The sequence below is a fragment of the Panthera pardus genome, unplaced genomic scaffold (assembly GCF_024362965.1).
Source record: "Panthera pardus isolate Hobbes unplaced genomic scaffold, ASM2436296v1 HiC_scaffold_3, whole genome shotgun sequence".
Lineage (NCBI taxonomy): Eukaryota > Metazoa > Chordata > Mammalia > Carnivora > Felidae > Panthera > Panthera pardus.
This window is the reverse complement of record NW_026526876.1, coordinates 11,053,505-11,066,385: the sequence shown is the minus strand read 5'-3', so window position 1 is coordinate 11,066,385 and position 12,881 is coordinate 11,053,505. Positions and strand designations below refer to the sequence as shown.

The 12,881-nt window shown below is 66.5% G+C and overlaps 1 protein-coding gene across 12 annotated transcripts in view; it reads right to left on the bottom strand.

Moving 5' to 3' along the window:
- Window positions 1–66: 66 nt before the first annotated feature.
- MINK1 (misshapen like kinase 1) overlaps window positions 67–12,881 on the bottom strand; it is a 42,991-nt gene continuing 30,176 nt past the window's right edge. The window contains exons 5-34 of one of the 12 annotated variants that reach the window (XM_053893152.1): window positions 11,893–12,003; window positions 11,434–11,524; window positions 10,903–11,033; window positions 10,626–10,680; window positions 10,444–10,522; window positions 9,755–9,930; window positions 9,334–9,403; window positions 8,797–9,007; window positions 7,243–7,356; window positions 6,702–6,788; window positions 6,254–6,472; window positions 5,916–6,089; window positions 5,367–5,567; window positions 4,852–4,937; window positions 4,586–4,696; window positions 4,329–4,438; window positions 4,040–4,128; window positions 3,816–3,839; window positions 3,568–3,728; window positions 3,248–3,392; window positions 3,028–3,165; window positions 2,760–2,868; window positions 2,230–2,397; window positions 1,982–2,125; window positions 1,737–1,871; window positions 1,480–1,580; window positions 1,258–1,407; window positions 1,016–1,175; window positions 791–930; window positions 67–468 (exon numbers count right to left, since the gene is read on the bottom strand). In XM_053893152.1, the coding sequence (XP_053749127.1) occupies window positions 385–468; window positions 791–930; window positions 1,016–1,175; window positions 1,258–1,407; window positions 1,480–1,580; window positions 1,737–1,871; window positions 1,982–2,125; window positions 2,230–2,397; window positions 2,760–2,868; window positions 3,028–3,165; window positions 3,248–3,392; window positions 3,568–3,728; window positions 3,816–3,839; window positions 4,040–4,128; window positions 4,329–4,438; window positions 4,586–4,696; window positions 4,852–4,937; window positions 5,367–5,567; window positions 5,916–6,089; window positions 6,254–6,472; window positions 6,702–6,788; window positions 7,243–7,356; window positions 8,797–9,007; window positions 9,334–9,403; window positions 9,755–9,930; window positions 10,444–10,522; window positions 10,626–10,680; window positions 10,903–11,033; window positions 11,434–11,524; window positions 11,893–12,003 (3,774 nt within the window). In that variant the 3' untranslated portion in view covers window positions 67–384. Of the gene's footprint in view, window positions 469–790; window positions 931–1,015; window positions 1,176–1,257; window positions 1,408–1,479; window positions 1,581–1,736; window positions 1,872–1,980; window positions 2,140–2,229; window positions 2,398–2,759; window positions 2,869–3,027; window positions 3,166–3,247; window positions 3,393–3,567; window positions 3,729–3,815; window positions 3,840–4,039; window positions 4,129–4,328; window positions 4,439–4,585; window positions 4,697–4,851; window positions 4,938–5,366; window positions 5,628–5,915; window positions 6,090–6,253; window positions 6,473–6,701; window positions 6,789–7,242; window positions 7,357–8,796; window positions 9,008–9,333; window positions 9,404–9,754; window positions 9,931–10,443; window positions 10,523–10,625; window positions 10,681–10,902; window positions 11,034–11,433; window positions 11,525–11,892; window positions 12,004–12,881 lie in introns of those variants that run through there. The other 11 variants (XM_053893149.1, XM_053893151.1, XM_053893154.1 and 8 more) reach the window with 11 other exon arrangements.

The following is a 12,881-nucleotide window of genomic DNA, read 5'->3' as shown; positions in this document are numbered from 1 at the left end:
GGGGCCCAGGGCCCTGCCCAGTCAGCAGCAGTGGGGGACCGGGCCTGAGCCCCCCCCCCCCCCCCCCCCCCCGCCACTGCGCTCTCCTCTGAAATGGAGAAAAGGGGGGTGGGGCTAGGCCCACTCGATTCCTGGTGAGGGGAAGCTGTGCCTGTCCCCAGAAACTGGGACAGGCACAGGTTTTGGGGGGAGAACCTATCGGGGAAAGAGGATGGTCACGTGATCACAAAAGCATCAGGGGTCAGAGGTCACGTTCCCAGCAGGCTCCAGTGAATCAAACCAGTAAAAAGCAAAAGCCCAGGGAGGGGAAAGAAGGGCGGCCTGGGGAGTCTGGCTGTAGTGGGGAGAGCTGGGTCCACTGGGGCAGCCCCAGCCCGGGCCCCGTCACCAGTTCATGATGCAGTTCCGATTCAGGGTCATGAAGTAAACCTGGCTGCTGCCCCCGGAGCGGACAGAGGCAAAGAACACCTGGGTGGGGTAGGAAGGTGGGGGGGGGGGGGGTGTCTCAGCCAGGAGACAGAGCCAGAGAGAAGCTGCTGCGAGTAGCCTCTCAGAGAGCCCCGCGCCCTCCCCTCGAAAGGCAGAGGTGCTTGGTGATGGGGGCGGGAGGGGGGGCAGCCGCAGGCCTCCTGGGTGTCCAGGGCGCTCTCAGGGACGGAGGGCGAGGAAGGGCGGGCTGTGACGCAGGCTATGCCCCCTGGACCCCGTCTCACGAAGATCCCCCAGCCCCCCACCTCCGGCACCCCCCCCCCCCCCCAGCTCCGGGGCCGGAGGGCAAAGGGCCTCCCACCTTGTCGTTCCGCTCACACAGGAACTTAAGCCTCTGGGCTCGTTTGTGCATGAAGACGCCGTCCAGGTGGCCCGTCTCCACAGAGCGGATCTCAATGGCTTTCTCGCCCCAGCCCATGATCTGGTTGGAGCAGATGTAGGCTGGGGGAGAAGGGGGTCGGGCGGCAGTGAGTGGGCCACGGCCCGCCGCCCACCCCCGGGCAGCCTGGGGGCGGGGCCCACTCACCCACAGAGGTGGGCATCTCTCCCCACTGCAGCACCACGTCCTTGATGATGCGCCCGTACGTGTTCACGTACACGCCCTCGTCCTCGTAGCACAGGAGCATCTCCATGCCGTCCGTGTTGGGGAGGAAGATGATGGCGTGGGGCGTGATCTGGCTCTGGATCTGGGGACGAGAGCATGCGTCGCACGCGTGTCCAGAGCCCGGGGTGGCGGTCGCGCTCCTCCCGAAGCCCCGGCAAACTTACATGCACGGGGATGTAGATGTCGTAGCTGTTCCCCGAGTCGACATCCACAGCGTGGAAACCGGCACTGGAGCCGTAGATGACCTTGAGCCGCTGACCCTCCTCCACGGTCAGGTCGACCAGCAGAGGGCGGTGAGGGAGGTCGGCGAAGGACTGTGGAGGAGAGGAGGGCTCAGGGATGCGGCCAGGGTGCTGGGCCGGCGGAGGGGCTGCGGTGGGGACTACCTTGAAGGCCATGAACTTGTGGTAGGGCTTGGGGGCCCAGGCATACACCTCCACGGAGCTCTTCAGGGCGATGACCAGGAACTTAATGCGCTCGTATTTCACTGGGGGCAGGGAAGAGGAGTCCCACGGGTCGGTCACCAGACCCCAAACCCAGTCGCCCAGCCTCTGGCTTCGAGGCTCAGCCACTAAGCTCAGGGCCCCCTTTCCGTCTTCTCGTAAAGCAACGCGCCCTGGCCACCGCGTGGAGCCCTCCTCACCCACGCGGTAGTGCCCGCAGCCCTCCATGTCGCCCACAGTGGTCCAGCCCTGCTTCTTCTCCACTTCCGGATCGTTGTGCAGAATCTTGTTCCGGAGCCAAGACAGGTAATACACCCGCAGCTTGTTCCTTTTCCCTGAAGGAGGACACACACCCCGTCACCCGAGGCCCAGCATCCACCTCTGCGCCATCCTCCCCCCCTCCCCCCCCCCACCCCACAGGGGCTGAGCAACCGCGGCCCCACACCTGAGATGGTGATGAGCAGGTTGAGCCCCTCTAGCACGTCCATTTGCTGGAAGCGCCGCCGGCCGATGAGCCCGTACACCTTGCCCTGCCCGCTTCGGTCCAGCAGCATCAGACCGTTCTCGGTGCCCACCAGCAGGTTGACGCCTGCAACGGGAGCCCTTGGGCAGATGAGAGGCAGCCGGGCCCTCACCCGACCGGGAGCCCCGGGGTGCGCCGGACCCCTCTTTTCCTTCCCGGCCCTGGCTTACCCCAAAGGGCCGCACAGAGGATCTCGGAATTGAATCGCTTCTTGTATTTCCGGATCTCGGGGGTCTCGCTGTGGGCCCGGGTGTTGGTGGGGTTCACGTTGACCACGGAGCCTTTCCGCACGTCGTACTGGAGCTGATCAAGCCGACCGCCCTCTCCCCCGACCAGGGCTGCCGGGAAGAGGAGAGGGGGGAGGGGAGGAGGGCTGTAGCCCCCTCCCCTGTCCCTCCTGAACCCAGCCCTACATCTGGTGGAGGCCCCTGCGAACGAACGAACGCACGCTCAGCAGGAAAGGGCAGGGAGGAGAAGGAGCAAATGGCCTCAAACAATCCGTATCCAGTCAGGTGCCGGGGCCACTCTGAGCATTTTTCCTCGCGGCTCTAAGGGGCCTTAGGCGCCCTTGCTGCCTCTGTGCCAGGGTAGGGGCGTCGGGCCAAAGCGGAGGCCACCACTGCCTCCTAAAGCCGCGCCATCAGAGGCCCACCTGTGCCCTTCACCAGGCCTCATGGCAAGTCTGTCCTCCTGTCCTCACCTGTGATGGGGATGGTATCCCCACTGCCTCCGGGCTGGTAGATCCCTAGGTCCACAAACATCGTGAACGAGCTCTTGCCAGGGGCCTTTACCAGCCCACGAGACTGGTACTGTGGGGGTGGGGCAGCAGTCAGGCAAACACCGGACACCCGGCCCCTGGGCCCCCCGGCCCCGCCCCCACCCCCAGGTTGCCGAGCTCCGCCCCGCCCCCTGCAGCGGCCCCCAGCGCCCCTACCCACCGCCCCGTGGGTCTGCATCCGCCCACTTACGTCGCTGCCTCCCTCCTTGGATGGGGGGCTTTGACCTTTGCCGCTCTCGGTGGGCGAGTGGCTGGGCTGGACCACATCGGGCAGGTTGGTGTAGCCGTTGCTGTCCGCGTGCAGCAGGCTGCGTTCCTCTTCAGGAGTCTGCAGGGACAGAGGAAAGGGAGCCAGTGCTCGGCTGAGGACAGGGGAGAGCAGGTGCCGGGAAGAAGGGGGGCCCACTCACGCGCTGGACCACCATGGTGCCGCCCCCATAGGGGGTCTGGGTCCCCGCGATCTCCTCCACGTCATGGACCACCATGGTGCTGATGCTGTCTGTGTCTCCGTCGCTGCCATAGGAGAGAGGACGGCCATCAGTTCCCAGGTCCTGCCTGCCACGGGGTGGAGACAGGGGGACCGGCGGGTGCTTCGCACTGGCTCCTGGTGGACATGGCAGTGGGAGGCCGATGGGGACCCCGGAGCAGACCCCATTGTCTAGATCAGCAGTGACGGCCAGGGTCCCCTAGGAAAAGGAGAACCCTGCCCTCCCCCAGAGCGCCCCCATACCGGGCCCCAGGGGTATCTCTGCTCCCCTCTGATGGCTCGCCATTGCTTTCTTCCTCGTCCTCGCTGCTTTCCACCTCCTCGCTGGAAGACGAGTAGTCCATGGCCTTCTTGGGAGGCCGCGGGGCCTCGTCCAGGGCCCGCTCCTTCAGGAGCACGAAGTCCTGCAGAGGGTGCCGCGTGAGGAGGGGAGGGGTGGGGTACAGGGGGTGCCAGAGGGGAGGGGCTCCCGAGCAGGCCTTCTCACTAACCTCGCCGATGGCACGCTTATAGCTCTGGGAGGGGCGGCGGGGGGAGAAGGACAGCCAGGAGGAAGCAGGAGAGAGGTGAAGAAAGGTCAGTAGCTGAGAAGTGCAGCCCGCAGCCCCTTGGCGCGAGGGTTAAGGAAGGCCCCACCCCAGCACCTGGCTCCTGGGGGCTCCCGAGGCTCCCAGCCCCCACCCAGGAGACGTCAGGGCCACAGCTGCGGACTTACTGCGGGCCGGCCCGGCCGGGAGCGGTGGTCATCAGGCTTGGCTTTGTTCCCAGGGGAGAGCACTGGGGAGCTATCCAGCTTGGAGGAGGCTGCATGGGGCAGAGCGGGAGAAGGAAGGTCACGGACACCTGGTCGTTCGGGGCGGACCCCAGAGCTCAGCCAGGCTCCACATCCAGCCGGGCCCAGCCTGGCGCCCGAGGGTGTCCTGCCTAAAGTTGCCAAAGGCAGGATCCCTATGACAGAGACCGGGTCCCGGCCCCGGAGGAGGCTGCCCAGGCTGGCGCCATACCTCCCACGCGGTTCCGCTCCAGCGAGCCAGCCTGGGGCAGGTGCCCGTGCGAGGGGAGGGCACCTTCCGAGCGTTCCCAGCCAGGGTCGCTCCTCCTGAGGTCGGGGTTACTGTGGGGAAGGCAGAGACAGGTCAGGAAGATAGGTATCCCCCTGAGCGCTGAGCTGCACAGCAGAGGGAGCCACCACCAGGGGGGGAAGCAGGTGGCAGGAGCGAGGGCAGGAGTGAGTTGGGGAGGGGACAGACAACTCCATTACCTACAGGCGTTGGGCGGACCAGGGGGCTGAGCGGGGGGCCCCGGAGGCTTGGGGGAGCCCCGCTCGGCCCGCCTTTGCAGATAGATTTGCCAGGCGGAGTTGCTGCGAGGTCTGTGGAGGGAGCACAGGGGTGCCGGGGGCGGGGCGGGGGCGCTGAGGTGACGGGGAGGGGGCCTGCCCGCCCCGAGGCAGGTAACCTGGTAGAGTCCCCTCTGTACAGCCCGCCCCACGCCCCGGGCCACCACGCGACTGCCCCCGGGTGCTACCTGGCACGGACGGCCTGAGCCGGCCGGGTCCCTCCGGCCCCACTGGTGTTAAGGGCAGTGGCGATGGACGAGGTCCTCTGAGGCACCTGAGGGGGGCGGGGCGGGGAGGGGGTCGGTGTGCTCGGTGCCAGCGCCGGGCCAGACGCTCGTCAAGCGTGCGGCCTCATCTAGGCCCCCGATGGGTACTCTCCCCGCTTCGCACGGACAGGCAAACCGAGGCTAGGGGAGCTGATGACTTTGTCCACAGTCACGGAGCGGGGACTCCACCCCAGGAAGCCAGCCCCTAGAGCTCCCCCCGCACTCTGGGCATTCTCCCCTCCTCTCAGTCATCCCTGGGGGCAGGGACACAGCCCCGGAGCGGGCCTCCCGCCCTCCGGCCAGCAGTGGCAGCCGGCCCTCCTCCTCCCTTCCAGCCCTGAGCGCCTCTCCATCTCGCCCGCTCCCCACCACTCGCCACCCTTTCCCTCCCAGGCTGTTTGTCTCCCGTTTCCCCGGCCCCGCGGCCCCACCCGTACCTTGGGTGGGGTCTCAGTGTCCGGCCGGACCCAGGATGGGGGGTTCGGGCTGGGGCCAGGCCCTTCCGAGGTGGGATCTGAATTCTGGCGGATGACCGCTCCTCGGGTGCCGGGCGCGGCAGTGGGTGTGGGGACGGCAGGGTCGGGCTCGTGGGAGGCCGGGAAGGCAGCCAGGTTTCGGGTGGGCTGGTCCTGCAGGGACTGGGATCGGGGTACGGGCGCTGCATATGGCTTCAGTGGGACCCGGTGTGCCACCAGGCTCTGCAGGGAAAGACCAGGGAGGGTGGGCTGCCCGCTCTGAGGCACGTCCCCACCTGGGAGGGGGGGGTGCCTGGGCCGGGAGGAAGGAGCAAGGAAAGCCTCGGGCTTCCGAGTGTCCGCTGAAGGAGACGTGCTCCTGAAGGCCGAGAACAGCCAGGACGGGGCCCGCAGCGCCCCCACGGTCCCTGGCTAAGGGTGCGCGCGCTCGCGTGCAGACACATACATGTGACACAGCTGTGCGGAGCGAGGCTCCTGCGTGTGTCATCGCGGGAACGGGGACAGACTCACCTTGTGCGGTCCCTCCTGGGGCTCCACCGGCCTCTGCATAGGAGGAGTTTGGGAAAGGGGGCCCGCGGGCCCGGGGGAGGCCTGGGGGACGGGGGGCTCAGGCCCTGCGCCGCCGGGCTTGGTTTTGGCCAGGGGAGAGTTCTGCTGTTTGTTCATCCTCGTTCTCTCTTCCACCTGCGGTGGGAAAGGGCTTGCGTCCCCCCCTTCTCAAATCACAGGTACCCCCCCCCCCCCCCCCGCCCGCCCCCAGACCCCACCCGCGCCAGGCGCCCCGTTCCCCTTTCCGGTGCCCGCCGCGTGCAAGGTCTCGGTCTCGGGCGGTCGGGGCCCGCGGGTACCTCGCGCGCCCAGGCGGGCTTGTCCGCGGGACCGACGCCCCGGCCGTAGTGATACAGCGGCTTCCGGTCTGTGGGCGGGGCCTGCTGCTGCTGCTGCTTCTGCAGCTGCTGCTGCTGCTGCTGCTGCTGCAGGGACTTGAGGTAGGCGTGCTCCTGCTGCAGCTGCCTCTGCAGGCGCTCGGACTGCCGCTGCTCCTCCAGCTGCTTCCGCTTGTACTCCTGGGCCCAAGGGTAGGGACGGCGGCTCAGCGCGGGGCGGCCCCACGAGGGCGCGGGCGAGCCCTTGCCCTCCTCCGGCCGCTCCGGGGGGGGGGGAACGGGCGTCTTCCCCCCCCCCCCCCCCCCCCGGCGCCTGGCGGGGTCCCCTCCCCGGAAGCGCCGCCGCCCCCGCTCCGGCTCGGGAGCTCTGAGTCCGCATCTTCCCCGAGGAAGCCGGGGACCCCGTTACCAGCAGCAGGGCCTGTTCCTGGAGCAGCTGTTGCTGAAGGATCTCGAGCTGTCGCTGCTCCTCCTCTAGCCTGTGACGAATATATTCCTGGGGGGGGGCGGGGTGGGAGGGCAAAGGGCAGGGGGAGAGGAGGAAAAGGCGGGGGGGGGGGGGGGGGGCGGCGGCGGCGGCGTGGGAAGGCGGGATCGGTGGGGTGAGGATGAAGAGGAAAGCGGGGAGAATCAGAGAGAGGACAGACGGGGTTGGGGGGAGGCGATGAGGAGGAGGCGGGCGTGCAGGGCCCCGCGAGCGGCGGTGCAGGGGTGAGGCGGCGAGGATGGGGCGAAGAGATGGGGAATGAAGGCACAGAGACAGGAAGAGGGCAGGGAGCCGGGGTGCGGGTCGAAGGGTGGGAGAAAACAGAGAGAGAGAGTGAAGCTGGAAAAGATAGGGGGAATCTGGGGGGTCGGGAAAGAAGCGGAGAGGTGTCCGGTGCAGGGAGGCGGGCGGCGGGCGCAGGGGGAGGCGAGGGAGGGCCGGGTGTTTGCGGCGGGCGCTGTACCTGCTCGCGCTCCGCCTGCCGCCGCTCCTCCTCCCGCCGCAGCGCCTGCATGTCCTCCAGCCGCCGCTCCTCCTTCTCCTGCAGCTTCCGCTGCTCCCGCTCCCGCCGCTGTTGCTGTGAGGGGGGAAGGGGTGGTCTGCGGGTCTGCCCCCGAACTCGGCAGGGCCCGAAGGGGAATCGGGTCCCCTGCCGGAGCGGAGACGCCCACTGGACGGCGCGGGCAGAACCTGCCCCTCGGGACACCGGTGGTGAAAGGCGGCGGCCCCCACCTGCTTCCGCAAGCCCGCCGGCCCCAGAGCCCCGGGGCGGGTTCGGCTCAGGAAAAACCGCTGGGCGAGGCGGCCGCGCCGGGGACGTGCAGGCTGTGCGTGCCTGCTGCCCGCGGTGGGCCACCTAGGAGGACACCTGTCCGCTCCTCCGGCAAGCAAGCGGGCGACGGCGCAGCGACGGCCGCTGGCCACAAGGGGGCGGCAGGCGCGCACAGGCGCGGCTGCGTCCAGGCCCGGCCGCCCCAACCGGAGCGGAGCGCGGCCCGGAGCGGCTCCGGGGACACTCTGGCCCTCCGCTGCCGCCAGCAGCCTTTACCACTCGGGGAATGTGTGTGCGGCGCCAGGCTTTCCCACAGGGTGTCCTTGGTTCGGGGGAAGCAGGGGCCGCTTCGGGAAGTCGGACCCGGAGCGTGGGGGTGCTTCCGTCTATACCATCACTTAGATGATTTTTGTGTGAAGTCTGGCTCTCCGTACACTTTAACACCATGGAACGGTTTCAGCCCAAATCCCATCATTTAGGCAATTTTTAAACCAACCTAGACCTCCTTCCTCACCATGACCCTCCTGCAGAGGAAATACATTTAAGCACAGGTGTATACAGATACATGCTTTTTAAATTGGTGAGAAGAAAACCCTGCATCTATCTAAAAGGAAGCTTATTGGGGCGCCTGGGTGGCTCAGTCGGTTAAGAGTCTGACTCTTGGTTTCAGCTCGGGTCATGATCTCACGGTGTGTGAGTTCGAGCCCTGCATGGGGGCTCCGTGCTGACAGCTCAGAGCCTGCTTGGGATTCTCTCTCTCCCTCCCTCTCCCCCCCTCCCCCACTCTCTGTCTCTAAAATAAATAAATAAAACTTAAAAAAAAATAAAAGGAAGATTATTGATGAAAAGGTATCCCCCCACCCCCCATCCACCTCCAATGAGTGGATGGGCTATTTTCCAGCAAATCTCAGCCCCAAAACCAAAAGTAAAAGGAGGGTCTCTACAAGGAGCTTCCTGCTCAGGGCGCACAGCTGCTTGTGGGCCAGATGCCCGGGGCGCTGCAGTGCGCAGACACTGGGGGGGGGGGGGACCTCGGGGCGGGGGGCGGGGGAACGGGCGGCAGCACAAGGACAGCCGTCCTGAGAGGCTGGCTCCTGGGGGCCGCTGACGCCACCCACACAGGGCCGGCCGGCCTCTGACCCCGCACAGCGCCTTCCCGCAGGGACCTGCAGGCCAGGGGCTGGGCCGCGCGGGGAACCAGTTCCGGGGCGGGGGTAGAAGGGCGAGCCCGGCGCGCAGCCCCACCTCCTCCACGCGCCGCCGCTCCTCCTTCTGCTCCTCGATGCGTCGCTGGCGCTGGTGCAGGAGATGCTTGATGTGCGCCTCGGGGTCCCGCTGCTGCTGCTGCTGCTGCTGCTGCTGCTGCTTCAGAGCCTCCGAGTTGCTCTTATTCTCCTGCTGGAGCCGGAGAAACTCCCGGCGCAGGGTGGACTCCCCGGGCACGTTCATGATGGAGCTGGGGGGCAGGGCAGCCCGGCCGGCACTGGGGTCAGAGCCCGGCCACCACTCTTGTCCCCGTGGGAGTCTCCGGCCACGGCCAGGGGATGGGACGCGTGCCCACCTGCCTGCCCATGGGGGCCCTGCCGCCCGGATCCCCAGCCTGCGGCCCCCAGTTGCCCCCCCCCCCCACCCCGCCCCAACCTCCCCCGCTCACTCCCTCCGCCCATTCCACACTCAGGGGTGTCCCACGGCCTCTGCCTCTCTGGCCCACCACCCCACACCAAGGGTCCCCACGCCGGGGGCACTGCTGCCCTCCGACGGGGGTGGAGGGTGGTGGCCCACCTCGGCTCCCCCTCCTCTCCATGGCTGTCGTCTTCCTCCTCGCTGCCACTGTACTCATACTCCGTCTCCTCTGCAGGGGGAGGTCACCGCTGTTTCTTTACCCAGCGTCCCAGATCCCACCCAGGTCTAGGGAAACCTTCGATGGGGATGACCAACACCTGCGGTGTGGAGCTTGGGCCCAGACCCCGCCGGGGGCGGGACGCGGCAGACTGCACACGCGCACTTACGCACGCGCTTCTGCAAGGATGTAGAAGGGTGGCCCTCCCTGGGAAGGTTGCCTGGGATCAGCAGTCAAAGAAGAAAAACCCCACTGGGACTGGAAGTTTGGGAAGGCGGTCTCCGCGGGAAGGAGGAGCCAGGTGGGGGTGCGTCCTGAGACCCGAGACCCAACACTTGGTGCCTCTCTCGCTCGCCCACTGACCCTTCTCGCCTCGCTTCTTGCGGGAGCGGTCGATGTGGTCCTTGAGCTGGATGCGGACCTGGCGCTCTGTGGGCTGGTCACGGATGAAGGGGAACTTGAGCAGCTGTTCCGTGGGTGGGCGGCTCAGGTAGGTTTTGATGAGACACGTGTCGATGAAGTCGATGAACTTCTTAGACCTGGAAATGAAGGGTGCTCACACTGGGAGGGCCCTCTTGGCAGGGGGAGATCACAAGCAGAAGAGGGAAATCACTCATCCAAAAGCCCCCTCGATTTCTCCTGTCTTATCCACGTCCCGACCCTGGGCCCTGGCCCTGCCCCTCTGTGGTGCAGACCCACACCTGGACACAGGGGATAAGGTGGCAGGGGACACTGGGGGTAAAGCTACTGGGGGATGCAGGGGGTAAGGCAGCAGGGGACGCAGCAGGGGACACGGTGGGTAAGGCTAGTGAGGGATGCAGGGGGCAAGAGTAGGGGAGGACACAGGGGATGAGGTGGTGGGGGCGCAGGGGGGTAAGGCTAGTGGAGGATGCAGGGGGCAAGGCTAGCAGAGGACACAGGATAAGGCAGCAGGGGGCGCAGGGGTAAGGCTAGTTGGGGATGCTGGGGGTAAGGGGGTGCTGGGTGGAGGTGGTGGTGGGGCTTTGTCCAGAGGCCCTGCTTCCCCGACACGCAAACCCCCAGAGACCTACCATTTCTTGGACTTGAGTCTGGGGGGTGGGTTCCGTGGGATGAGGAAGAGGGCTCGCATGGGGTGCATGTCACACAGAGCTGGCACACGGGAGGAACACCATCAGTCCCTCACGCAGCCATGCCAAGAGCCGGAAGGAGCCCTTCCTACCACCCCCCCCGCGCTCCCAGACGCCACACTTACGGGGGGCTCCCTCTGCCATCTCGATGGCTGTGATTCCCAGAGACCAGATGTCACTCTACAGAGGGACAGGAGAAGGGACAGGAGCACGTTCCAGACAAGCCTCCTCAGGGCCACGTCTGGGTCCCCACCCCTTCCCCGGGCCAGTCTCCAGCCTGCCCACCCCTCACCACCCACATACCGTTACAGCTCGTGTTGTCACCCCGACTTTTGGTCTCCCTACCACCCCCTCTCGCTTCCTGCCCTCGGCAGTCCCCGTGCACCCCACTCTGCTCTGTACCCTGTAATCGTAGGTGGCATCGGGGTTCTCGTCACAGGCGATGACCTCCGGGGCCATCCAGTAGGGGGTTCCGATGAAAGTGTTCCGCCTGCCCACAGTACGGTCCAGCTGAGCGCTCACGCCAAAATCCACTGGGAAGACATGGAGGGAGGGGTCACGACAGAGGATCGTGCCTGCGCCCCTCGCCCCGGGCCGGGTGCGCCCCGGGGCACCCAGACGTTCTCTGGCCCTTCCGCCCCATCAACGTCTCGTCTCAAAGAGCCTGACCTAATCTCCGTGTTGTGGCAAGACACCCACGTGAAAAGGCCAAGCGACAGGCAGGAGGGGCTGGGATCCCCCGTCTCCCCGGGGGGCCTACACGGCACCTGTGACATACGGGTGGCGGGGCCCCTCGGGGGAGATGAGGAAGGGCAGGAGAGAGACTCCCAGCCTGCAGGTGGTTAGACCTGAGCCATCAGAGGAAATAGAGGGGCCTCCCCTTCTGTCCCGGAGGTCCCGGGGCCCCATTCGCCTCAGGAGGGAGCGACCTACCCAGCTTGACCTCGGCGTTCTCTGTCAGCAGCACGTTCTGCCCCTTGATGTCTCGATGGATCACCTTGTGGGCGTGGAGATGGGCTAGGCCCTGGGGCGGGACAGTGGGGAGGTGAGCCTCGGTGCCGGAGGACGTGGACGAGAGCCAAGGAGCGGGGCAGGCACCCGCATGGACAGGGCCGGGTGGAAGGCGCAGCCCCCGCCACCCCGGAGCCCAAGCGCAGGCTGGGTTTTCACAGGGAGCGTCCTCAGAGTGGTGGCCCCCGAGAGTCCCCGGCAGCCGCGGGGCCACCGGCAAAGGGGCAGGCTTGTCCCCCCGGCCGCCTGAGATCACGCCAAAGCTGGGGCCCTGTCCATCCCTGCCCCCCTCGGCCACCGCTGCTCGGAAAGGATGCCGCCGCGGGGCCTCCCGTGCAGGGAAGGCCCGGGTGTGGGCAGAAGGGCCAGCTGGGGCCTCACCCGGAGGATCTCCCTGCAGATGTAGGCGATACAGTCCTCCTTCAGGGCGTTCCCTTTTGTGTTCTTCACCAGGTCTGTCACGGAGCCAGCGCCGCAGAACTCCATCACCAGCTACGGCCCAGGAGCGCCGGAGGGAAAAGCACCGGTCAGGCAAGGCGTCCCCCCGCCGGCCTCCCGGGGGGGAGGACCCCAGGGCCCCAGCCGATGTGAGCCGCAGAGCAGGGGTAGGAGACTGCTCACAGAGGCCACAGGCTCCCCGAGGTTAGGAGAGGAAAAGGCAACACCGGGGGAAAGACAGGCCGGGTCCCAAGTAGGAGCCCAAGGAACCGGGGATGCGGCACACAAAATGACACGCACGTGCGTGTTTTCCTTGAGGAGCACCCAATGTGTGCACCAGGCCCCCGCTGGGACGCATAACCCCCAAACTAGAACTCCCTGGCGTGGAGGTTGGCAACCTTGGCCATGGAGCTGATAATTTACATTTTTAAATGGTTAAAAAAAAAATCGAAAAACGAAGCATACAAAATTCAAAGTTTAGCATCCTAAATAAAGGCTTCTGGGAATACAGCGACATTCCTGTTCCCATTCGTTTATGCACTGCCTGTGGCTGCTTTCCCGGTTCAGCGGCCAGGCTGAGTGGCTGGGACAGAGACCGTATGATGCGCAGAGCCCCAAACATCTACTCTCCGGCCCTTCACAGAAAGTCGGCCACAGCCTGACCCAGAGACAAGCAAGGGGCTAAGGACCAGCGAGTCTCCAGGTCCGCCAGAGACGAAGCAGTGCGGGGGGCCCGCCAGAGAGCTGCAGGGGGAAAGCTGGTGAGACTCCAGCACAGAGGCAGGGGCCAAATCGGTCCCCTGGGGACTCGGACGCCTGTTCAAGTGCTTCCCTGCACGTTTTCCAAAAGCCACGTGCAGCGCAGAAGGAGGCCGGCCGGACATATACACTTGCAAGGGCGAGAAAGGTCACTCGCGTGCCTAGCGCCCCGG